Here is a 24,777-nt window from a genome sequence, read left to right on the forward strand (position 1 = left end):
AAACATATTCGACTTATTATTAGATATATGTATTAAAAGGATATATTATATATGAATCGTTGTTTAATGAAAATAAATAGACTTTCGGAGGTAACAGGAATATTCTGGAAAAATATTTAAGTTTCCCTCGCATTAATCTGTATGTTGATTGGTTCTTCCAATATGCGCAACGCCGCGTATCGGATAGTTTCCTAATTATTGCGTAATTCTTGTCACAGTTTGCCGGAGACATTTTATTGAATTTTGCAGCACGTGAACAGCGCTTGTTCATTAATAAAGGATCTTTTTAATTCGTCATAATTTTTTTATAAGAATGTTGTCAGCCGCTCGTGTATTTTCTAAAACTGCCTCACAGTGCTCAAAATTAACGAACAATTTTAACGGTACGAGAAAATTCAGTCAATTATTGGACACTGTAAGTAGCTTTGGATTTGATACTCTGAATTTTTTCCGTCAACATCGCACAAGGGCTATAGTTAATCATATCAAGGGTTATAAAGTGATAGTTGTTTGCTTTATTTGATATAGTTTTATTGAAATACAGTATTTTTTGCTGTTTTGAAAATTTAGAGGTTACATGACATTGCGTCACTGATTTTACTTTATATTTCTCTAGAATTTGACCCCAAGTAAATATCTTCATCCGAAATATGAACAATTTCGATTTAAGTAAGTTTTTTTTATAATTTCATTTTCTAGATAACAATTGATTATGTTATTTTAGATCTGATGCTATCAGGGGAGCTGTTATTGGCATTGATTTGGGTACAACTAACTCTTGTGTAGCTGTTATGGAAGGAAAGCAAGCAAAAGTTATTGAAAATTCCGAAGGTTCTAGAACAACACCATCAGTAGTTGCTTTTACAAAAGATGGGGAGAGGCTTGTAGGCATGCCTGCTAAAAGACAAGCTGTAACTAATTCAGCAAATACATTTTATGCTACGAAGAGATTGATTGGCAGAAGATTTGATGATCCAGAAGTCACAAAAGATATGTATGTTTTTTCCATTTATCTATTTTATGACTTCTAATTTGAATGTAAACTTTAGGAATAATGTATCATACAAGATTGTTAAAGCTAGTAATGGGGATGCTTGGGTTCAAGGATCTGATGGCAAAATGTATTCGCCAAGTCAAATTGGTGCCTTTGTTTTAATTAAAATGAAAGAAACTGCAGAGGCTTATCTGAATACTAAGGTATAACACATTTTCTTAATTGGTATTTAATTTCTCTTAATATACATGTTTGTTAGGTAAAAAATGCTGTTATTACAGTCCCAGCTTATTTCAATGATTCCCAAAGACAAGCTACTAAAGATGCCGGCCAAATTTCTGGTTTGAATGTGTTAAGAGTAATTAATGAACCTACTGCTGCAGCTTTAGCTTATGGTATGGATAAAACTGAAGATAAAATGTATGTTGCTAATGTCATCAATTTAGTTAATATTACTGAGTTATATGTAAAATTTTAGAATTGCTGTATATGATTTGGGTGGTGGTACTTTTGATATTTCAATTTTGGAGATCCAGAAGGGAGTTTTTGAGGTGAAGTCAACTAATGGTGATACCTTCCTTGGTGGAGAAGATTTTGATAACTTCCTTGTTAATTTCTTGGTATCTGAATTTAAAAAGGAACAAGGTGTTGATGTTGCCAAAGATCCAATGGCTATGCAGAGATTAAAAGAAGCTGCAGAAAAAGCAAAAATTGAACTTTCTTCAGGTTTACAGACAGATATTAACTTGCCTTATTTGACCATGGATGCATCTGGGCCAAAACACATGAATTTGAAATTATCAAGGTATTACAGTTCTCCAGTCAACATAAGAATATTTCTAATCATCTATTTTAGATCTAAATTTGAAGGATTAGTTGGTGACTTGATTAAGAGGACTATTGCTCCATGTCAAAAAGCTTTGAAAGATGCTGAGGTTTCTAAGGCTGAAGTAGGAGAAGTCTTATTAGTTGGAGGTTCTGTCTTTTATATAAACAATATATAAATATGGATTATATTATGGTTGTCATTTTAGGTATGACTAGGATGCCCAAAGTACAGTCAACTGTACAGGAAATCTTTGGAAAACAACCAAGTAGGGCCGTTAACCCAGATGAAGCTGTGGCTGTTGGTGCTGCTGTTCAAGGTGGTGTTTTGGCTGGAGATGTAACTGATGTCCTTTTGTTGGATGTAACTCCATTGTCTTTGGGTATTGAAACTCTTGGTGGTGTATTTACTAGGTAAACCATTATATACTGTATATTGCTACTCAGCTATTTTTGACTTATAATATTTTTCTTTTAGGCTTATTAATAGAAACACTACTATTCCAACTAAGAAATCTCAAGTGTTTTCAACTGCTGCTGATGGACAAACTCAAGTAGAAATCAAAGTTTGCCAAGGAGAGAGAGAGATGGCAGCCAACAACAAATTATTAGGTAAAAACTACTGTGTTATCATTTTTAATTTTGATTAACTGTATATACTTTCTAGGACAATTTTCATTAGTTGGTATTCCTCCTGCCCCAAGAGGAGTTCCACAAATTGAAGTAACCTTTGATATTGATGCTAATGGTATTGTACATGTATCTGCTAGAGATAAGGGCACTGGCAAAGAACAACAGAGTAAGTTTTACTCATGATGTAAAGAATTCGTGTTAATTATTCTATTTATGTAGTTATTATCCAATCCTCTGGTGGTCTAAGCAAAGATGAGATTGAAAATATGGTTAAAAATGCTGAACAATATGCACAACAAGACAAGGTTAAGAAAGAAAGAGTGGAAGCTATTAACCAGGCTGAAGGAATCTTACATGACACTGAAACGAAAATGGAAGAATATAAAGTATGTCACTCTTTACACTTATTTAGAATTAAGGTAATAATACATTTTTTAGTCCCAACTTCCACAAGAAGAATGTGATAAACTCAAGGAAGAAATTACTAAAGTGAAAGAATTATTAACAAAGAAGGATGAAGCGGACCCAGAAGAAATACGTAAAGCTACAACAGCTTTGCAACAGAGTTCCTTAAAACTTTTTGAAATGGCATACAAAAAGGTACATTATAAATTCTATTTGGATAGTTATAGTGTTTATATCCAGTTGTGATGTTTGACAAGTATTTGCTACTCTTGAAGAACCATGATTAAAAACGTATTACTGAGACATTTTAACATTATTTAACAAAATCTTAATCAATGTCGTAAGTTAATAACAAGTTTCACCTGTTTTTCAGATGGCAGCTGAAAGAGAAGGAAGCGGTAGCAGTCAAGAACAACAAACGGAAGAACCCAAGGAAAAGAAAGAGGAGAAAAATTAAGCCCACATTATGTTAATCCAAAGACTTTTTTTTTCGAATAGTTGTTCCCGTACCTCGGCCGACCCAGTGTATAGTTTTAGTGTTCGGCTGTTTCGTTTTTCGATTAAAAAGCTGCGATAATGTGATTTCTTGCGCGCGTTTTAATTCGAAGACGGCGACTGTTTAGACTGATTCGATGAAAGGGAGAGAGAGAGAGCGAGAGACATACGGGTGTATCAGTGAAAGTTAGAAAATGTACAACATTATCTATATTGTTTTCTTTTTTTATTGCGATTACTTGATAGTATGAAGATCACAAGTGTACAGGTTATACTTTTGTCGGTTAATTATTGATTTTTGATAGTGACTGTCAGGACGTATTGTTTCTCCAGTAATCTCTGTGTTATTAACTTTAAAAATTTTATGTAAAAATACATATTTTTAAAAAATAAATCGTCTTATTCTTTTATAATCTATCACTACCTAGAAAGTAACAACTATTTACAACCTTGATGTTTTAGAACTGAATTTGGATTAAAAGACATGATTTTAAGTCGTAGACAAAATATAAAATTTGATGGAAAGTTATGTAGAAGAAAATAATTGAGTGAGTGCTTTTAAAGGTCAGTTGATACAATGATAAGTATTCATTTATACTCAATAGTAATAAAATATTAAGCAACAGAGGTAAGATTTCTCATTATTTTTAAAGATGACATTTTTTTCAGGACGATTATATAAATTAAATACAAACCAATTCATTATTGATACAAATAGTATGAATATAAAATGGTAAGGTTTTATTTAATGAAAATATATATTCTTGAGGGACCATAATATAAAATCAAGGCTGTTTATTTTATATTTTTAATGGTCATGAATAAACAATAATTTTAGCTTCTTTTTCATGGAGATAACTGGAAGAAAATAGCCAATTGGATCATTAATGTTACAAATAACTTAATCGAGAGCTAATAAATATATTATATTTCCTACTTCAGGTTACAACTATGTATTAAATAAAATATAAATCAGCCATATTTAGAAAAGGTAAGGATTTATTGCATTTTACATAAATTTTTTATAAAACAACACATGATGTTTTATAAGTATTTGCTACTCTTGAACAGTCATGATGTAAAACAAAACCTGATTTATTTGTTTAATATTTTCAAGAGGTAAAGTATATAACACACTTTTATCATTGTTTTTTTTTATTTCAGTTTACAACTATAAAATAAAATATAAAGCTGTGGAAAATCATACAAATTTGCATATTAAAAGGCAAGGTGCTTGATTTTACAGTAGTTTTTTATAAAATAATACATGATGTTTTATAAGTATTTGCTACCCTTCAAGAGTCATGATGTAAAACAAAATCTGATTCATTTGTTTAATATTTTTAAGATATGTAGTATATAACACACTTTTGACATTGTTTTTTTTATTTCAGATTACAACTATACAAATAAAATATAAAGCTGACGAAAAATCGTACAAATTTGCACATTTAAAGGTAAGGTTATGCTTGATTTTACAGGAATTTTTTATAAAAGAATATATGATGTTTTATAAGTATTTGCTACTCTTGAAGAGTCATGATGTAAAACAAAATCTGATATATTTGTTTAATATTTTAAAGATATGTAGTATATAACACACTTTTGACATTGTTTTTTTTATTTCAGATTACAACTATACAAATAAAATATAAAGCTGACGAAAAATCGTACAAATTTGCACATTTAAAGGTAAGGTTATGCTTGATTTTACAGGAATTTTTTATAAAAGAATATATGATGTTTTATAAGTATTTGCTACTCTTGAAAAGTCATGATGTAAAACAAAATCTGATATATTTGCTTAATATTTTTAAGAGGTGAAGTGTATAACACACTTTTAACATTGATTTTTTTTATTTCAGTTTACAACTATAGATATAAAAATATAAATCAGATGGAAGATTAGATATTTGTACAATTGTATATTACAATTTGTACAAAAGGTGAAATTTTTCTTGATTTCGCATACATTTTTGATAAAACAATACATGATTTCTTATAAGTCTTTGTTACTCTTGAAGAGTTATTAGGTAAAATCAATTCTGATTACTTTTTTATTATAATACATTTTCGGTTTCGACTGGTTAAGTAACGTACGTTCATGCCATAGGGTCTAGCTACATTATCTGTGGCAATCGACTTCAATGGAGTGTGCTTATTTTTAGATGTACATTGCTTATTAGAATGGCCTCGTTTCTAGCTAGCCAATTCTCAAGTGACCCATCATGTTCAGGATAATTCGTAAAATAGACCATAAATACGAGCTGAGTCTGTTAAGAGACAGGGTGTGTCTTCAGAAGAATCACTAGGTTCCATTCGCTCGATATCGTTGTCGATGTTTTCGTCAAGTCGTTTGTTATATTTTAGATTTTCCTTTTTACCAACAATCGTTTACCTGGACAGGACCTATTGCTTAATGTAGGCTTCAAACCATGGTCCTCGGTAGTCAAATACCGAATAGCGACTGACAGTGGCGGCTGATGCATAAGCGCTACCGAGTTCCTAAAAAAAATAAAGATTCTCTCAAAAAATAATTATATAATCTCACTAAAATACTAAAACATTTTTTATTGCTTACCAAATAGCTAATCCCACTTGGCATTCGCAAATTCTTGCTATAATAAATGATAAAAAAACTGCAATGGAAGTGCGAGCTACGGAAGTAAAATGGGCCTGTGCAATAATATATCATCGATAGAGACGACAGTAAAAGACCTCGCCATCCATGTCTATACAAGTTTCTATTGGCTAGAGCTGCACATGCGCCGAATCCCGCTATCACTTTTATTTATCTGGGCCACACGAACGAGCTCTGCAAGCTTCTTCAAAAAAATCCGCACTCCGTTATCACCATACCTGTTTAAACGGTCTAAAACAAGGCGAATATTTAAGTGCAGATTTCGCTGCATTTAGTCCAGCGCCGTATAACTCGTCTGTGATATCGGTTATCTGTATCGGAATTTTACGCGACTTTCGGTCAGTTAATAACAATATTAATAATTATAACTATGGAAGTGATCTTTAATTTAATTAATGTGAAGAAGTTTTTAAAATATTCTTACAAAGAAAAGTTGGTATTTAAAGGAAAAGGTAGACATTAGGTAGATATATTATTGATAAATTTGATGCAAGTAGAGGGAAAAGTTACAACCGTAAAATTAATATAGGCATTTATTTAGAAAATGTAACGTAAACATATATTGTCTAAAGCTGCTTCCATAAATAAGCAAGTACGTGTATTTTTTGGCAATCTACAAGACATTCCTGGAGTAGAAGTATTGAACAACATTGTGAGCAGAAAGTTCCTCCACGGCGCTCTAACCCGTTGGAACTTTATTAAACGGACTATTAATGTTGTGTACGAAAATAGAAACCATCTCATTGAGTGTTTGGATGAAATAGAATTCTATTCTCCAGCAATATAGTCTGTAGTGCAGCACTCTCCATTGGCCGTATATTAAATGATCGGATCTTCAATTTTTGGCTAACTTTTTTCCATCATCTGATGCCCCACGTAGATATCCTTTTTAACCAACTGTAGCAAAGAAAAATCGAATCTACTAGAATAAAAGACGCTATCGATAATTTTAAACGCAGTATTATTCAAGTTCAAAATAATATTAATAACATCATTAATGAGGTATCAGATATAATAATTCATGAGCCACCAGAAAATATACGCAACCGTCGATCGATTTAATTTTAAAGAGCATTTAGTACTAGCATCACTTCTTTTCGGAATACTTTGGAGAGTATTGCGGTAAATGTACCTTTTATCCCACACTTGATAAAGAACGATTACGAACTGAATTATCAGTTATTTATTCAAAAAATTATTGCATAATATTAAATGGAGCACTACCTCTTCTAAAATTCTTAATAGCAAACAATCTAGGAGACACGTTGAATGAGACTAGACAATGATTAGAAATCGTGGTAACATCTCCCATAACAACATCAGGGGCCGAAAGGTGTTTCTCAACACTAAAACGCATCAAAACGTTTCTCAGAAATTCAATGACCGAAGATCGTTTAACAGTTCTTTCCTTGCTACCTATTAAAAATAGTTTATCTCCGAAATAGACCATTTTAATGACAGTGATTACCAAATTTGTGAACAGAAAATAAAGTAAGATGGACTTATTTTATAAAAAATAGGTAAGTTTTTTTTTTGCAAAAATTGCAGAACACCTTAAAATTTGTATCAGGAGCTGGGGGAATTTGTAACTGGAGACTGACAATAGAGATCTTCCCAGAAGACATCCGATTTTACCCAATTTGGTTATTGATGTGACTGGGATGATTTTCCTTTCCGGATTTTGTACTCAGAATAGCAAAATTTGAAACCATGACTATCGCAACAGTAGGAGGACCGTCCTGTCTTCTTGACCTCTGCTTCAGCCAGGCAACTGAGCTTGTTTTATTTATACCAGAAACCTTCCGTAAAATGCAACATATATTATATATTCTTCGTTATTTTAAAAATTTCGATACATATTTTTCAATATTTGTAACAAAGAATGTAAATATATTTAATAATAAAAAAACCATTTAATTATTTTTTTATACTCTTTAAATTGGTATTTCGTTTTAAAGCTTTAGTGCATTTAGTACTAATTGTAAGGTTTATTAAAATTATTAATATATAGTCTATTCAAAGGTTTTTTGTATATACGTCATCAAGATGTTTATGGCTTCGTTTTAGAATCAGATATATTCTTATATATCAGAATATATTCTTTCTCATTTTATTCTAGTTAAAAAGAAACACATTGCTCTCTGATTTTAGGTCAAACACAAAAAACGAATGAGCCTGTCAAGGTCAAAATTACAAAAAAATATCGAAAACGACATAACAGTATTTTTCAAAATATTGAAATATCGATATTTCTCTCATTGGCCGACATACCTACCTAGTACTAGGAAAGCAAAAAAAATATCGATACTTTTTGATGTATATATTCATATTTTTGTATTTGGTGAATTTTGGTACTTAATTTAAAAGGGCCATTCAAAATATTATTATATATATATATATATATATATATATATATATATATATATATATATATATATATATATATATATATATTAAATATTAGGAAAAATTATGGAAATTTTTTTTACAATAATTTTAAAAAATATGTCGATATTTTAAAGGAAAAAGTAAAAATAGTGAAACATCAGCGTATAAAAATATTTAATTACCAATTTTAAAGGATTATTAAAAATTGTATTTTATTCTGAAAAAATATCAATGTATTGTAGATAGCATAAGTTATTATATTATTATATCCCTACTAGGGCTATAACCTTAAAAATTTGACACGTGTCAGAGGAATTACTTTTGCGGTAACTTGGAAATACGACTTCTGATGAGATAATATTACACTTTTTGTATTAAAAATACAATTTTATTGTTGCGGATTGAAGTTTAGCCATTTCAGAATGCCTACCATAAATGTTAAAAGGGATTTATTGTTCAAATCACTGGGCAAAGTCTATAGTAATGATATTTTTAGGTTATTTATCCTAATTTTAACATATTTAAATTCTAGCTGATGAAGAGTTTCAAAAAGTTTGTTTTGAATTTGGTTTGGAATTAGATGAAGTCGTAAGTAGTTTCGTGTATGATATAATTACAATTTGTATGTTTACTGTTATGGATTTGTTAGACTACTGAAAAACAAATGATAACTAAAGAGCAGGGTGAGGATTGTCAACTAACTCAAGGGGCTTCAGAAGAGATTATATACAGAATCGACATTCCAGCTAATAGGTATGACTTATTATGCTTAGAGGGGCTTGTCTTGGGATTACAAATCTTTCAAGGAAGGTAGGGTCTTTCTGATTTTTTCATGGATATATTAATTTGATAACCATATTTTAGATTACAGCCTCCTAATTTTATGGCTATTAAAAATGAGTCAGGCTTCAGTCCTACACATTTCACTGTAACTAAGAATGTTAATAGCATTAGACCTTTTGTGGTAGCAGCGATTTTGAGAAATATGTATTTTACTCAGGATTCTTATAATAGTTTTATTGACTTGCAGGATAAGTTGCATCAAAATATCTGTAGGAAAAGGAGTTTAGTGGCAATAGGTATAGAGTAATGTTGAAGAAGTTTTTTTTCTCTTAACCAACTTTTTTTAGGTACCCATGATTATGACACATTAGAGGGACCTTTTACTTATGATGCTAAACCTCCTAGTGAAATAAAATTTGTGCCACTGAATCAGAACAAGGAATTTACAGCTGAAGAATTGATGACTTTCTATGGGGTATATTATTTTCATACTCTATTTATTTGCTTTTTTACATGATATTTTACATTTTAGTCACATGCTCAGTTAAAGCAATATTTACCAATAATAAAAGATAGCCCAGTTTATCCTGTCATCACTGACAGTAAGGGGGTAGTACTCTCTCTTCCTCCTATTATTAATGGAGACCATTCAAAAATTACTTTGAATACCAAGAATGTTTTAATTGAATGTACAGCAACTGATTTAACTAAGGTATTATAAATGGCACTTCGTTATATATTAGTAGTAAAATATGTGTTTATTAGGCAACTATTGTGCTGGATACCATTGTATGCATGTTTAGTCAATATTGTAAAGATAAATATAAAGCTGAAACTGTCCAGATAAAATATTCAAAGTCAAAATCTTTTGTCTATCCAGAGTTGAGATATCGAAATGAAAAAGTATCATTAAAAAAAGCAAATGGGCTGGTTGGAATAAAGTAATTATTTTTAATTTGATACAATTCAGGTGCAATTATGATAGGGGTTTTAGGCAAAATGGAGCTGATATAGCAAAATTATTATCAAAAATGTCTTTGAAATCAGAATTTTCTGGTGGTGATGAAATTAAGGTTACTATACCTCCAACTAGACATGATGTTATGCATGCTTGTGATATTTATGAAGATGTTGCTATAGCTTATGGGTATAATAACATTGAAAGGTGATTGTGGTTGTTCATGTTATTGATTTTTATTATATTTATATGATTTGTAGGACTTTACCTAAAACAAACACAATTGGAGAACAGTTACCATTAAATAAATTGTCTGATTTATTGAGATATCCTATTGCTGAGGCAGGGTTTACAGAGGCCCTGACTTTCACATTGGTAAAATAATTGAGTTAACTTGGTTACATAATAAAGTAACATTTTTCCAGTGTGCACGAGATGATATCTCAACCAAATTGGGTTTAGCATCAATTAAAGATGTACCAGCTGTACATATTTCTAATCCAAAAACTTTGGAATTTCAAGTATGCCGTACAACACTGTTACCAGGCATATTGAAAACCCTTTCCGCCAATAAAAAACTTCCTTTACCTATCAAATTGTTTGAAATATCCGATGTTGTTCTCAAAGATTCCAATGCAGGTACATTATTGGCTTTATTTCTTTATGTTGTAAATATTCGGTGTTGGTTCTAATTTAAATAAGGCTTAGGTTGTATCGAAATTAAAATAATCGATTTCTGTGTTCTAAAATTATTCGGTTGTTCAAAACTGACACAGGATATCAGCTTAAATTAACATTGGTATCTGAGAAGTGTAATGTTTTTATTTAAATTTTCTAAAGTATTCGTGTACAAAAAGAAACCATGGTTCACGGAATCTTTATGTGAGATGGTAAGAAAGAAAAAAGGACTATACCGGAAATACAAAAAGTCTGGGAATGAAATTGATTTAAACAATTACAAGGAACTGAAGAGTGTCATTAATAAATCAGTAAAACTGGGGAAGCAAGCTTATATGGAACAAATGATGGGAGATGAATACCTCAGTAAGTTGGTTTGTAATTAGCCACCATATAGTCTTATCTGATGCAGCAATTGTGGCAAATTATTGATTAAAAAGCTACTGTCATAATAGTTTCATATGTTGCGATGGTTTCATATGTTTAATTTGCTGTATAATGTTTTAATCCTTGCACCAAATTTGAAAGAATCTGCTTATTCAAATATTTTTAATTTAGAGTAGACTGCTTGTATGTTCCAATTTTGTTAGTTTGCAGCTGTAGCAATTTGAGAAAACAAAACAACCTAAGGCTTATTTGATTTCATTCGCGTATATACGCATTACGCATTTGTATATACAAATGGAACTGAAAATATACGAAATGAAAAAAAGCATACAAAATTGCAGATGATCAATCCAGACAAGTAGAGGATTTTATCAGAAAATCCATTGATATGGTAACACCACAGAAGTGGCTAGCACAGCGTAGAAATACGTTAGCTAAAGATCTACACATGTCTAATAAAGAGTTTTTCAGTAAGATGTTTTAAGAAATTGAGATATATAAACAATTCATAATGCATGCGACTTTTTTTCACTTCAATCCTTAAAATTATTAATATTTTATAAGGGGTAAATCTAATATTAAAAAGGTGAATAAAAACATAGATACTGGAAATAAAAAACTGATTAGTATCATCCAGGAATAATATATATATATATATATATATATATATATATATATATATATATATATATATATAATAATCAAAGAATAGTATCATTAAGGAATACCTATCATCGCATGTTTCGTTATATTTTAATGCCATTTTATCTGCCTTTTAATAAGCATGTGTCTCATTTTCTCAAAGTTCTGTAAATAATTAATGAATTTTTTAAATTCTATTTCTATTTCATATCTATTTTTTAGAGGTTGGAGCGAGAAATGAGAGAAGAATATGTGCCGTCAACTGTAACAAAAATGCGGGTTTTGAAATTGTCCATGGGTTACTAGATAGAATAATGCTTCTTTTAGAAGTGCCTTGGTCTCAAAAGAAGGACAATACTGGTTATTATTTAAAAGCAACTAATGGTATATACTTTGCCCCATCTTATGTTTACTAATTAAAAACTTGCTAATTGAATTATTCTCAGATCCAGCTTATTTTCCTGGGAGATGTGCGGAAATCATTTATAACGGTTCCTCTATAGGGAAAGTTGGAGTGTTGCACCCAGAGGTTTTGATTAAATTTGAAGTTAACAATCCATGCTCAGCCCTGGAGTTTAGTATTGAACCATTTGTCTAAAATATAGACATAACTAATGTATTATTTATATTTTATTAAGTATCAATAAATAACTAATGCGTTTTAAAACATTTGTTATAAGTTATACCATAGAGTCTCTGTGGTTATACTGCTTTAGCAAAAAACTTTAGTCTTGTATTAATAAGAACTAGGTTCTTATCTCATTTTCTTTCAATATTTTTGTTTGCAGTTATAATATGATTACAAACCACAAAAATGATTAATAAATATTGTTTGAAAATGTTTAGTTGCTACAATTTAATTAAACCCCAAATTAACATTTAAAAATAAGTCGTACGTTGTCAATATAATTAACGAAATGTTATTTATAACTAAATAAATAATAATTATTATTTATATATAATGATAATTTTTTCACCATAAAGCATTTATATCAATGTTACACAAATATTAATTTTAATTCAATGCTTTGATATACTGATATAAAATTCCGTCAAACCAAATCCATATAAATGTTTAATATTGATATCAATTTTATAACATGAATATTTAACAACCAAAAATACATTGTATTTATGGTATAGTATGTTGGGTTATCTCTCTTAGAGGTATATTGAAATATTTAATTAGAGGTGCCATCTAATGGATGTAGTAGTAAGTATAAAAAATGACATGTGGACGTTGATTGTACGACATACCTCATAAAGATGTCGCACTGGCGTGGGAACTAAAATACCGAACTCGTTTTGTGCCGCCATAGTGGAAAATGGCGACTACGAGAAATTGATGTGATCTGAGTGTACTTTGATTAGTGACGGTGTAGTGATTTCAGGTTGGATTTTTACAAGAGAAACGCGAAAAAACGTAGATTGATTGCGATGCAAATATGCAGAATGTACCGCAAGACACGGGCGTCGACGATTCGAAGCTAGAAAAAGCGAAGCACGGTACAGAGAACGTTTCGTCTACTCCCCAATCGACAAACTCGACACCGACCAAATCTGAAACGGAAACTTATTCAGAAAATCGTAGATTCATGTCGGAAACATCGGAAAGTGAGGAGGATTCAGTTTCGGAGGTAGGCCTTTTGTGCGATTTAATAGCTTTTTGTGTGGCTCGGGCTTCCGAATTGCTTCAGGCCATCGTTCCAATGAACTTATGGCCGAGGAACATTTTGTGCTACTCAGTTATTCGTTAATCGACTTAAATCTGGTGGATTTTTGTAATGATTTGGTTTCGGAGACCCTTTACTTATATAAGATGTGAACAACCACCATTGTCGGACAGCTAAAGTTAATTCGACCGTTCCAATCGTTCACTCAACACGTCACGTTGTTTTTACTTCTCACGTTAACAATTGAATCATCCCTAAAACTTTATATTTTTCATTTGTGGAAATTTTCCATGGAATATAACGGAATTGGCCGACCTGATGTTGGTGTACTATGGCGACTTGATTTTTATAAATACAATCAAAACGGCCGCGGAAACGTCTGCTAAACGCATTTTCGGTCACATTTTGTGTACTTTGTTAAATTGTGTAGAAATATCAGCTCCAAGTATTGAAAATGTCAATAAGGAGGTGTTCCTCGTGGATTTTTTTCTAAGAATAGCGTTTCAATATCGATCTCCGGTCTGCAAACTTTCACTGGTTGTTCAGTTTTTTTTTAATGTAAATCGAATTTTTTTCGCATAAAACCCTTCGCTAGACATCTCCGCCCGATGGCATAGGTCATGTGTGCCTCTGGGTAAGTCTATTGATTGTTTCGGTTTTTGTTTTTGTTTGATACTCATACCTGACCTTCGTGTCGTGCTGCTGGGTCTAACCAGGCCTTGGAAAAGAAGAAAAAAAGGCTATCATAACCTGTCAAAAGATGATTCCGTCGTCTTTTGTTCCGAGAGGCCTACGTATGTTCGGAATTTTCGGGAAATTACAAACAATTTAAGCGCGTTATTTGTCCTTGTTTGTTATTTTACACATGCTGTTGACTCAGCCAGTGTTGCGGTACGTTGTCTGCACATAAACACACACACACACGGTTAAAATTAGAAATTTCGCTGTCCATTTCTGCAAAATTCAATAATATTGTGTCTTTCTCATCATAGTCTATATAGGGTTTAATTTTTGACAGTGACATGTATTTAAACTAAAATAACCTATATATCCATTGTTTTAAAAAGTTAAAACTATGCTGTAATATAAAATATTAATTAATAACTTCTATGTCGGCCTTGGATGCATTAAAACGATTGTTTTGACTTAACGATGAAAATTTGTTTTCTATATGTTGTCGTAATTACGAATATTTATCGAATTTACGTAAACATAGTGTATTCAGATAATAAAATAATTGTAAAGGTTAGTCTAAAATTTTTGGTATTATCGATATTTTGTGTTTTATAATAACAGGTATAAAATACGGGGATAGAAGGCCAGCTGGATACATTTTAGCTTGTGATTCAGTTTGTATATTTTGGTCCAAGGTATAGCAGTATATATTTTCACGAGGGTTTAAACTACCTGAAGGCTTAAGTGATGTTTTTTTTGTGATAAATTGTTAGAAAACCAAACATTAGAAACTGTTATGAAAGTGAAATGTTCCTATAAACGTTCGATGTCGTTTGTTACTGACAAAAAGGTAGGCATTGTCAGTTTATTGTTTATAGATCAACTATGTTATTTTTCTTTCAATTTTATATAAAAAAGAACGAAGAATAGCGACAACAATCATTCCAGTTACGTCATTGTGAAATCAGAATACACACTTTGTTTTAGATTCGATCAGAAATATAATAGAATAGAAATTTGATTTAATATATTTCCATAAATGTTATTCAAATCACTGACTCAAAAATAGACATACACTTCTAGAATTATGTGAATTATCTTTCTTAAACGCAACCAAATATACACTGATAAAATATTCTGTTGAATAAGTGATAGAAACTTTCTAGAGATGATCTTTGACAGTTTTTTTCGTGCACGTGTTTGATTTCCTTTTACTATCTCAAGTCTGCGAATAAAATTTGATAAGAGTTTACTGACCTAGGCTGTTGCTGTTCCTACTATTTATTTTTGTTTTAGCCTCTATTTTTAACCAGGAAAATTTTTGGTAGTTAGTCATGTACGTTTAGGTATTGAGCGGGCTATTATTAGTTATTATGGGTTCTGCAGGATATGGTCTATACACGTTCCAAAATAGGATACGTCCTTTTTAGTAGATATATAGTTGGCGAACTGTAAGCTTAATCGCTTTGCCTTCGTGTTGACTTTTAAAAACGTAAAGGCTCAACGGTAAATTGATGCAGCACAGTCTAGACAGTTCGCTAGAAATGAAACAATCGATAAACGGTTTTTGGTGGAGATAAAGTAACAATTAATGATAAGGTTTGTCTAATTGTTGAGTATTTGTCAAATTTCGTTCTAACGGGATATATTAATACAAAATATGTCAAGGTATCCAACATTTATGTTATTAAAAAAGAGTATTTAAAATTTATTAAGCTTTTATAAGAAATTGTGAACAACTGTATAAGAAGTACTAATTATTGCAATTATTTACAGTGTTGAAAAGTACTATTTTATGTGTAGATAGAAATAGTATAATATGAGTAGTGTTTACAGCATTTGAGTAGATTATTCAAATATTTGTACATCAATATTAATATACAGAAGTTAATGGAAATATAAGAATTCTAAATTTGTTTTGTAACAGGAAATATTCAAAATAACTTTGTATACCATTTTCCACCAAGATATTGAACTAGGTTATTGAGAATTTCATGTCTAGATATTTTTCTTAGTTTAAATCTTGAGAATATGTAATTTAAATGAATATCTTTATCGCTTGATAAATAAAATGAGTACCAATTGAAAATAGTTGCAGCACTCATGATTTGATAATCATGAGTGCTCTATGATTAGAGCCTTAATGAATAAGAATGTATCTATGTCCTATGCCTATGTATTAGAACATTACGTAATTACGTCAGTAAGGTTTTTATAAGCTTATGGAATTTGATATTTTCATTATCCACTTGTCCCATACTGTTTTTACTAATTAGCACCTTTTATTGTAAACATACTTATTTCAGTACATATTGAGAGAATCGTAAAGAAGATAAAGCATATTTCATTGATGATATTTGTCTCAATTCTTGTCATAATTATCCTTTTTCTGTATGTTCTGTGATTAGAGAACATTATATATTAATTGAATTCTCATTATGTTCTAAGCAAACAGATTAAAAGTTGCTTTAGTAAAGTTCCATTTATAATCAAACTACAAATTATTTTTGTTTATTTTATATCATAGCACTGGTTTATTACTGGGATAATTAACGGATTTATTAATTTAATTTAAAGGAAATTATTTGCAGTAATAAAAACACCAGAAACTAATGTTAGAATATATTCAATTAATATTCAGTTTCCATATAACACACTTATGGATTAAGAACTATTGGTGAGCTTTTCTTTTTTATGTGTTGATTGGCATTGGGAAATGATTTCATTTATCTCTATTAACTGAATTACCTTTTTTTAATATTGACAACTTGGGTTAACATATCACGTAAATGTTTCTCGTAAATTTAAATTTCTTGAAGCGACAGACGTTCGTCAGATTTTCGATTTTTGTGCTATAACAAGGATTTGACGGGACGAACGTTAAATTTTGGGATTCCAGTGATGGGATGGATCTCTAATAAATGATTAGGTTCATTCCTTTTATATGTAATGGCCTATTAACCATATTCTTCAACAATGTAACAAACCACAAAAGTTGGAACATCCTAGATTTCATATATCCTTTTTTTATGGAGTTAATGGCTAGTCACAATAGACAAACATGACAAGGTTTATTGCTCAGGTTAGTTATTCTCGAGATAACTTCAACCTAGCTATTCTTCCTGATGTCTAGTTAAGCTGATTCTTTGTTAGATGGTTTATATGGGGAGGGTTTTTCAAATTATTTGTCCAGTAAGATAAATCCAGTCATTGTTGAAATAACTTCATGAATTACTTTTGCTTCATTCTTACACTCGATTGTGGTGGTTTGGTTGATATTATTATCTGTTTTGATTCATATTGTTGGGAATATATTGGATTTGTCCAAGAAAAAAATATGGCTAATGGCCTATTTGTGTATTTTAATGAATGCCTTATTTATTTATGTGTTGCTCTGTAATTACATAAGTTATATGCATCATATAGATGACAAATTTTTATATAATTTTACGCGGTGATGCAAAAGTACCATTTTGTGTGTATATATCAATATTAGCAGTGTTCGAATAGGTTAATAAAATAATTTTACCTGGATTTTAATACACAGAAATTAATAGCAATAGACAATATTTTATCTATCGGGTTAGTCGGTTTTTGTAATTTTTCTCTTAAATATCCGGTCAACCATATTCAAAATAACTTCATGTAATATATCTTGTCAAGGCATCGAATTAGGTGTGCGAAAAGTTAATCCACCCTTTTTAACGTTTAAAAATAAATCTTAACACAAAAATAATACCTTTCTGCAAAATAGTTTATTTTCAACAAAGTGAGTGAGTGAGTGTGTGCCATTAGAGAGAACAACTTTTCCACTATTCGTACTTCGTTTTTTTTTGTTCAGAATTGCCTTTATTTGTCAACTTAATCTCCATGAAGAGCCACACAATCATACCTGACCGCTCTAACATTTCAATACCACTTTTGTAGAACGATTTATCTTTTGCCTCAAAATAGGTCTGTCACCAATTGCTGTCCACTCAGATGACGATTGTTTTGATTTAGGAGTGAAGTGATGGATCCATGTTCCCTCCATTGTCACATATCGACCGAAAAACTCCGGTTTGTTACGTTTAAACATGGCCAAACACTGCTCAGAATCATAAACTTATTCATGTTTTTGGTCAAAAGTGAGGAGGCAACCACTTTGAATAAAGCTTTCTTGTAGTCAAATGCTCATGCAATATAAAACCAACACGTTCTTTTGATATCCTTACTATGTTAGCTAACTCATGCAATTTCACTTTTCGGTCATTCAAAACGATTTTGGGGAGTTTTTTGATGTTTTCTGGTGTTACCACCTTTTGGACGTCCGCAGCTTTCTACATCATCAGTGTCTCTACGACCACGTTTGCAGTCAGTAAACCAACGTTTTATTGTTGTTTCTGATGGACCAACAGAAATACCAAAAGTAGTATCACTCTTAGCACAATAACTCATAAACTTATGAGCAGAATATAATGAAATATTAACAGCTTTCTTTTGAATGTTAGTACTGAATGAAAAATCGGTGAATGCATTAAAATTAGTGCCAGCTATGTGTTAGGCCCGGTACTTTCCAGTCCATGTGTTAAGAAAATAAAATATACATTTTACATTTTATTCTTTTAAAATAAAATCTCTTAGTGAGACAGGGATTAAAATAAATTATAAATGAACGTGGACATATTCGGATCATAAGGTAGTTGTAATAATTCTTCACTTCAACTTTCAGCTTTTTTCCTATCTTATATTTGCTAAATCGAATCAAAATTGTGTCGATTGCAAACCTATTGTAAAATTTTATAATGTTAAATTGAAGATAGAGATGAAAATGTATTTGATTGAGTTACCAAAATATTCATTTTACCTAGTTTTCAGTCACTACGACACAAAAAAAGTTTAATTTATATACATTTTATGATTTAATGATTTTAATTATCTTGTAATATTTGGGTAAAATTAATATGCGCAAAATATAATTTTAAAGTTCATTTTAATAATAACCTTACAATTTTATCAGTATGTGCAACTACAATACTTCATTAAGTACTTTACAAAATATGCGTTTAGGCATCTATAACATATTAAGTTCTATACATTTTTAAACCAGTTGCTTAGTTTTTTTTACTTGACTTCAGCGATAATGTAAGTATTTTCCGAAATGTTTGAGACTTCTGTTTGTCATAACACAGACACAACAGACTATAAAAACTAGATAAAGTTACATTGTTCAATCAAATATGTATCAGTTACCCTTAATCTGGTGAAGTATAGCCCATCGAACTATTTGATATACAAGAAATTATATATTTGATGTTGAATTTTTATAACCTAATCATGTTGAAGGCTTGAATTTAAATAATATTTTTCTTTGTATTTTGAGAATATATGGTCATTCAGTTCGAAGTCCGTTTTCTTCTGTCTGGTTGGCATCCGAATCTTCTAGAAATATATATTGAATACATGCACACTTGTACAACTAAGTCCATTACATTATATCAAATATAATTTTCCATATTATTTGGTAACTGAAAAAAAGAACAAAATTATTAGAGAGTCATATACACAATAAATAAAACAAATGAGAATGAAATTAGACTATTTCAAACATTGATTTTTTCTTCAAATCATTTTTTTTTTGTAGAAATAACTTTTATTTCTTGTAAAGTAAATCAGTAAAATTGTCATAAAGTAGTGAATAGTGAAAAGAACTATTTGAAAAGAGGTAAAGTTTACGTAGAAAGTATAAGTATACTTTATATACGTATATTAACCTCGAAGAATGAGAATGAAAATAATTGATGTTTCGATATCCACATTGGCTTAAAAGAAGATTCGAGATATTTATGAATCGATAATGAGAATAATCAGTTTATGTTTGTTACAATTTCGGTGTAGACGGTTTGGACGCGGTCCAAGTAACCACACGTCCGTTCGCAAACAGAACTAGAAAAATCGCAGAGCGCTACGATTGCCACAGACTACTAGACGTCTGGCGACGCCTCATCTTTATTTAATAAAATCAGTGTGGTAATTCGGCATTATTTTTTTCTTTATCGGCATCTTGCATTATTTATCGCATTATTAATATTTATGAATATGCCCGCATTGGCGTGACTCGAACCTTCATAGTGTCAGATCGGTTTGCTTTCTTTTAAAATGGGACGAGAACAGTAACATTTTAAGGAATTCTTGGGAATTGAGTTATTTTTGGTCGGCTTGAAAGTAATTTAGGTTGGATACAGTGAAATAGAACTAAAGTTTTTTAGTGAATTTTTATATATTTCTGGTAATTATGATTTTACACTAATTCCTTCCCTGAAACATTTTAGTAATTCTAATAAACTATTTAATTGTAATAGTTTTTTCTTTCCTTCCAAAATAAAATTCCCGTTTCACATAATCCGCTTAAATGACACAAATATCAAAGGAATTCTAAATAAGTCAATATTGTCAATTGTCAATTGGCATTACTTTTTATTTTAAATTTGGCGTCCTGTTAAATATTTAAACCTGTATTATATTTTAATTTAATTAAATACTTAAGTGTTTATTTTAGTTCCGTATTAAAATAGGCATAGGCTTACGTTTGTTGACGTTCTTTTCAACATCATTTAAAATTCGTTTTAAACTCGAAGCGGATTTTTCATTCTCCATTTACACTAGTTAAAAAACAGACAGAATTTTGTCTGATGCGTCGTAAGATATAACAGAATAAAATTCGATTTGTGTTGGTGCTGACCGACATTGTTGTCAAATGTCTCAAAATTCTTCAATACATTAGTTATAATAATTAGAAGTTACAAAGCTGCAAATGTTGTAAACTAAAATTCTAAGTTAATGCGGCAACATTGCACGTGGATTATCCGTTTTATTTAGATAGCCTCTAATATTAATTTCCGCTTGTAAAACATATTTTAATTAAAACGTATCTAGTAGATCAGCAATATACCAGATATTGAAGGCAGGATCCTTAGGCAAACACTAACTAAAAAACTGTTTTTAATATAAGCTTTTCAGCAATTGGGATGATGCCAAAAACCAACAACTACAAAATATTGTATGTCTTATGAAATGGCAGTTGATTTATACATTTATGTTCATATTAAGACGAGGTTGCCAAGGTAATTAATAAAAAAGAAAATTAATAAGTGCAGGTAATAATTCTAGAGAGTTCTCAATAATAGCACAATTGCCACTTGGGAACTGTGAGAATAGTATTATTGAAATCAAGTTCCCTATATTGGCTAAAATAAATGAAAATTGTATCGGTTGCAAACCTACTGAAAAATTTTATGGTGATGATTTGGAGATAGAGATGCAAATATATTTGACAGGACTACAAAAAGTATTCCATGTTACATAATTGATACAACTGCAACTGAAAAAAAAGGTTTAAATTATATACATTTAATGAATATTACGAGCTCTGTGAAACTAAAAGGCATATACGGTATTGTATCAAATTATCTTGTAATATTTGGGCAAACAAAATGCGCAAATTGTAATTTTTAAGTTTATTTTAATAATTGTTTTACGATCTTAGAAGCATGTGCAACTACAATACTTCATCAAGTACTTTACATAATCTGTGTTTAGACATGCTTTAATATATTAATTCCATGAATTCTTAAACTAGATCTCTGTTTAGTTTCTGTTTCTTTACTCGACTTCAATGGCAGCATGTGGCTTCATACATTGTCTGTACGTATATGGTTCGATGGTTTGGATTTATTAATTTGTTTTATTACTCTTTGAATTTTGAGAATATGTGGTTGTTCAGTAGTGAACATTAGTGAATGTTCAGTTAGAAGCGCGTTTTGTTCGATCTAGTTGGCATACCAATCACGTTATATTAAATTTACTTTTCTATATTATTTTGGTAACTAAATAACATAACTCATAAACAAAATAAATGCTGCCTAACCTCAAATTTTATCAATAATTTTATATAGGTATACCTTAATGAGGTTAATTACAGTTTTGACTTAATTAAAGGTACTTAAAAAAGTAAATACTTACATTAGAATGAACATTAGAATTAGAATGAAGATTGCTGTAAATAGATTACTAATATTCAAACTATATTAGCTTGTATGATTTCTCGCCTTGTGGCATTTAATCGCATTTTTTTTCTGAGAACGAAAATAAACAAATTGTTTGGAGTTTTTACCGATGTATAATTACATTAGGTGCCATCGATGCGCGATAGAATATGTAATTATAACACAAAATTATTAAAATAAAGTATAAATAAGTACCTATACAACTACCTGTACCTATACAACCGTGTAAACGTCCAGTACGACCAAAGTAACTACGTTACGCTCAGATTTGGAGCTTTTAGCGGGCATTTAAAGTTTCAGTTTTTCAAATGTCAATTTTTCTTTCAAGTCTATTTTTTTACAGAAATAACTTTTATCCCGGGTAAAGTAAATACTTAGAATTGTCATAAAGTGTTTTTTTTTCAATAATAATCATCTAGCCTACTCCTAATTAGACCGTAAAATAAATGATCGTATGACCGATTCCTCGGTCAATTGTGGACCGATTTTCAAAATACCTTTTTTTATTCGAAAGAGTGCACTTCCGAGGTGGTTTCATTGGAATCAAGTCAGGGTGTGATCGTGGAATCCGGGGAAATCGAGGGAAAACTTTAAATTTCAAAGGCACGTACAGTTTTTTCACATTTTTTTATCTAATATAATTTGATATTTGTGTATAATGTTATTGCTGATCTGATGTGACAGAAAACACAACTCCTCAACGGTTAGCAGTTAGAGGATATTTCTTTAAATACTATGGATGTACAGACAACTAATTGTATACTTTGAAGATATTTAGTAACCTGATGATGAAAGCAGTGACCGGGCCGCCAGTTTTTAGTAAGGGTTTGCTTACCAAAGTCGTTCAGTTTGATTTTTAAGCACTAATAATATCATATGGGGAGCCGTAGAAATATCTCAGGCAACTGCCTCTATGGTATAGTGGTTAGAGTGTTTAATAAACACGCGGTTTCGATTCGCGGCGGGGACGACGACTTTTTAGATTGGTTAGAACATTTGTCAAATCACCTCTAATTGTTCTCTATTCTCAATCATTGTTTCTTTATTTTAATTTTTTCTCATACGGGCTGCACTACCTAAACTTATTTATCTATTTACAATACTATTTTAATTACTACCAATTGATCAGCTTCGCGTCCAAACCATATAAAAGTAATAATTTGTTGCTCGTACCGACTTCAAAATGGTCAGTTGGTAGTAGTTGAAATAATATTGTAAATAGATTTTACTTAATTCAATTAAAAAATTAATTAAAAAAATTAATTCACTTAAAAGAAAATTAAATACTATATGTTAAAGTATTATAGAAAGGCTTTTCGATATTAGTCTTCATATTACCAATTGCGCCTGTTAATAATAAGCGGTCGACAATACTAAACCCTTCGTATCAACATTGCTTCTGTATGGTAAGAAATCGATAGCGAGCAGCAGCAGCGCGTTGATCGAACCTATGACGTTCGCACCAGAATTAAAAATAAACAATGGTATCGTAGTTTCTCTTTGAGCGGAAATTTTACGAAGAAACGTCAGAAGTAGGCACACACAGACTCGCACCGTAACGACCCGACTTAATGCCCGTTGTTTTCGAGATGGCCTTGCGCGTTTCGCAGTTGCGGTTTTTTTTGTTTTCTAGTACGTGAAATATTTGTAATAATTCATTTTTTGCAGCGTTACGGTGTCATTGAAAGGTTTTGGACTACCCTAGATAACAGTAGGAGATTATAGTGTAGTTGATGCTTTTCGAGAAGTTATGACCTCAAGGAAATATTTACCTAAGTTGGTTTTTGTCATTGTTTGTTCAGCGGATTCCGTATTTTTCTTATTATGTTGACAATTAGCAATAAATGAACATTAAAAATATTTTATCCTAGTTGCCTGATCGTATGAATTAAACGTTGATGGTATATATGTGAAGAAGTACCCTCCATTTTTTAATTTGTATGTTGTACAAACTTTTTTGCCTTTTTAATTATCAATTTATTTTGGTTAAATAATATTTTATAAATATTAGTATTCATGCAGAAAATGATAATTATTTTGTCCCCGTAAGTAAGTTTGAAATCCCGTTGAAGACATTGGAAGCTGTACATGAAATTAAAAATTAATTTGTGACAGATATTCTGGCATATGGTATAATTTGTTTTTGATTCTATCGATTTAAAAATATAGATGATTTGGCGATAAGCTGGTTCTATTTTAAAGAATAGTCTAAAACTGGGTTTAATTGGCTTTAATTTCTACGAAGTGGCGTTAATTTTAGATGGTTAACTTAAGGCGTTCTTCTAAAACACTTTTGAGTTTTGTATTTATTTATTTTTTATTTAGCCAAGTTGGCCAGCTAGAACCAATTGGTCTTTTGCTGATGTCGCTTCGAGTTCAGGATGTTTAGATTTGCTGGCAACAGAGACCCTGGGCTACAACTGGGATTGGGTAGGGTTTTAATCAGTTGGATATCATGTTCGCCAAGCTTTTCGCGAACGGGATAAATGAATCAAGATGCGTATTCACGTTCTTCCCAAACCATGGGGCATTGAGTAACGCGCGGACTAAACTTA

The 24,777-nt window shown here is 30.7% G+C and overlaps 3 protein-coding genes and 3 long non-coding RNA genes across 30 annotated transcripts in view; 5 read left to right on the plus strand and 1 right to left on the minus strand.

Moving 5' to 3' along the window:
- Window positions 1-74: 74 nt before the first annotated feature.
- Window positions 75-3,746, plus strand: Hsc70-5 (Heat shock protein 70 cognate 5). Its single transcript, XM_076402057.1, has 13 exons — window positions 75-415; window positions 617-669; window positions 725-994; window positions 1,050-1,197; window positions 1,254-1,414; window positions 1,473-1,799; window positions 1,851-1,969; window positions 2,029-2,233; window positions 2,298-2,431; window positions 2,487-2,618; window positions 2,672-2,838; window positions 2,891-3,052; window positions 3,231-3,746. Exons 1-13 carry the CDS (start codon window positions 314-316, stop codon window positions 3,312-3,314), a joined length of 2,064 nt encoding a protein of 687 aa, XP_076258172.1. The 5' UTR covers window positions 75-313; the 3' UTR covers window positions 3,315-3,746.
- Window positions 3,747-3,776: 30 nt separating this feature from the next.
- On the plus strand, window positions 3,777-4,328 carry LOC143195151 (uncharacterized). Of its 2 annotated transcripts, none has more exons than XR_013005484.1 (3): window positions 3,777-3,916; window positions 4,022-4,085; window positions 4,191-4,328. It is a non-coding gene; the product is annotated as an uncharacterized LOC143195151 (long non-coding RNA). The 2 variants fall into 2 exon arrangements; XR_013005485.1 differs by having other exon boundaries at window positions 4,207-4,224.
- A 74-nt stretch (window positions 4,329-4,402) lies between these two features.
- LOC143195148 (uncharacterized) lies at window positions 4,403-5,345 on the plus strand. The gene is made up of 4 exons (XR_013005481.1): window positions 4,403-4,471; window positions 4,747-4,809; window positions 4,982-5,044; window positions 5,218-5,345. It is a non-coding gene; the product is annotated as an uncharacterized LOC143195148 (long non-coding RNA).
- Window positions 5,346-5,742: 397 nt separating this feature from the next.
- Window positions 5,743-6,060, minus strand: LOC143195150 (uncharacterized). The gene is made up of 2 exons (XR_013005483.1): window positions 5,934-6,060; window positions 5,743-5,857 (listed from the first exon to the last, which is right to left on the minus strand). It is a non-coding gene; the product is annotated as an uncharacterized LOC143195150 (long non-coding RNA).
- A 2,603-nt stretch (window positions 6,061-8,663) lies between these two features.
- Window positions 8,664-12,670, plus strand: beta-PheRS (phenylalanine--tRNA ligase beta subunit). Of its 6 annotated transcripts, none has more exons than XM_076402066.1 (13): window positions 8,664-8,861; window positions 8,914-8,969; window positions 9,031-9,191; window positions 9,246-9,460; window positions 9,512-9,639; window positions 9,697-9,876; window positions 9,930-10,105; window positions 10,150-10,329; window positions 10,383-10,497; window positions 10,548-10,761; window positions 10,963-11,166; window positions 12,052-12,213; window positions 12,276-12,670. In XM_076402066.1, exons 1-13 carry the CDS (start codon window positions 8,804-8,806, stop codon window positions 12,425-12,427), a joined length of 2,001 nt encoding a protein of 666 aa, XP_076258181.1. In that variant the 5' UTR covers window positions 8,664-8,803; the 3' UTR covers window positions 12,428-12,670. The 6 variants fall into 6 exon arrangements, with proteins under 6 accessions (XP_076258181.1, XP_076258183.1, XP_076258182.1 ...); XM_076402068.1 differs by lacking the exon at window positions 10,963-11,166 and adding an exon at window positions 11,529-11,657; XM_076402067.1 differs by having other exon boundaries at window positions 10,159-10,329.
- A 430-nt stretch (window positions 12,671-13,100) lies between these two features.
- mask (multiple ankyrin repeats single KH domain) overlaps window positions 13,101-24,777 on the plus strand; it is a 31,944-nt gene continuing 20,267 nt past the window's right edge. For 10 of the 19 annotated variants that reach the window (XM_076402075.1, XM_076402076.1, XM_076402083.1 and 7 more), the window contains exon 1: window positions 13,101-13,466. In XM_076402075.1, coding sequence (XP_076258190.1) covers window positions 13,275-13,466 — 192 coding nt within the window. In that variant the 5' untranslated portion in view covers window positions 13,101-13,274. Of the gene's footprint in view, window positions 13,467-14,069; window positions 14,137-24,777 lie in introns of those variants that run through there. The other 9 variants (XM_076402073.1, XM_076402074.1, XM_076402081.1 and 6 more) reach the window with 2 other exon arrangements.

The sequence above is a fragment of the Rhynchophorus ferrugineus genome, unplaced genomic scaffold, assembly GCF_030347505.1.
Source record: "Rhynchophorus ferrugineus isolate W39M unplaced genomic scaffold, kcgeb_rfMv2 rfM4, whole genome shotgun sequence".
Classification (NCBI taxonomy): domain Eukaryota; kingdom Metazoa; phylum Arthropoda; class Insecta; order Coleoptera; family Curculionidae; genus Rhynchophorus; species Rhynchophorus ferrugineus.

Excerpts from the sequence above, each read along its gene's own strand:
- Hsc70-5 (XM_076402057.1), top strand. The coding sequence starts at position 314 with ATGTTGTCAGCCGCTCGTGTATTTTCTAAAACTGCCTCACAGTGCTCA. Across the intron at positions 1,800-1,850 it reads ATGAATTTGAAATTATCAAG|ATCTAAATTTGAAGGATTAG; the intron begins GTATTACAGTTC and ends CATCTATTTTAG. Across the intron at positions 2,432-2,486 it reads AGCCAACAACAAATTATTAG|GACAATTTTCATTAGTTGGT; the intron begins GTAAAAACTACT and ends TATACTTTCTAG.
- beta-PheRS (XM_076402066.1), top strand. The coding sequence starts at position 8,804 with ATGCCTACCATAAATGTTAAAAGGGATTTATTGTTCAAATCACTGGGC. Across the intron at positions 8,862-8,913 it reads ATCACTGGGCAAAGTCTATA|CTGATGAAGAGTTTCAAAAA; the intron begins GTAATGATATTT and ends TTTAAATTCTAG. Across the intron at positions 10,330-10,382 it reads GGGTATAATAACATTGAAAG|GACTTTACCTAAAACAAACA; the intron begins GTGATTGTGGTT and ends TATGATTTGTAG.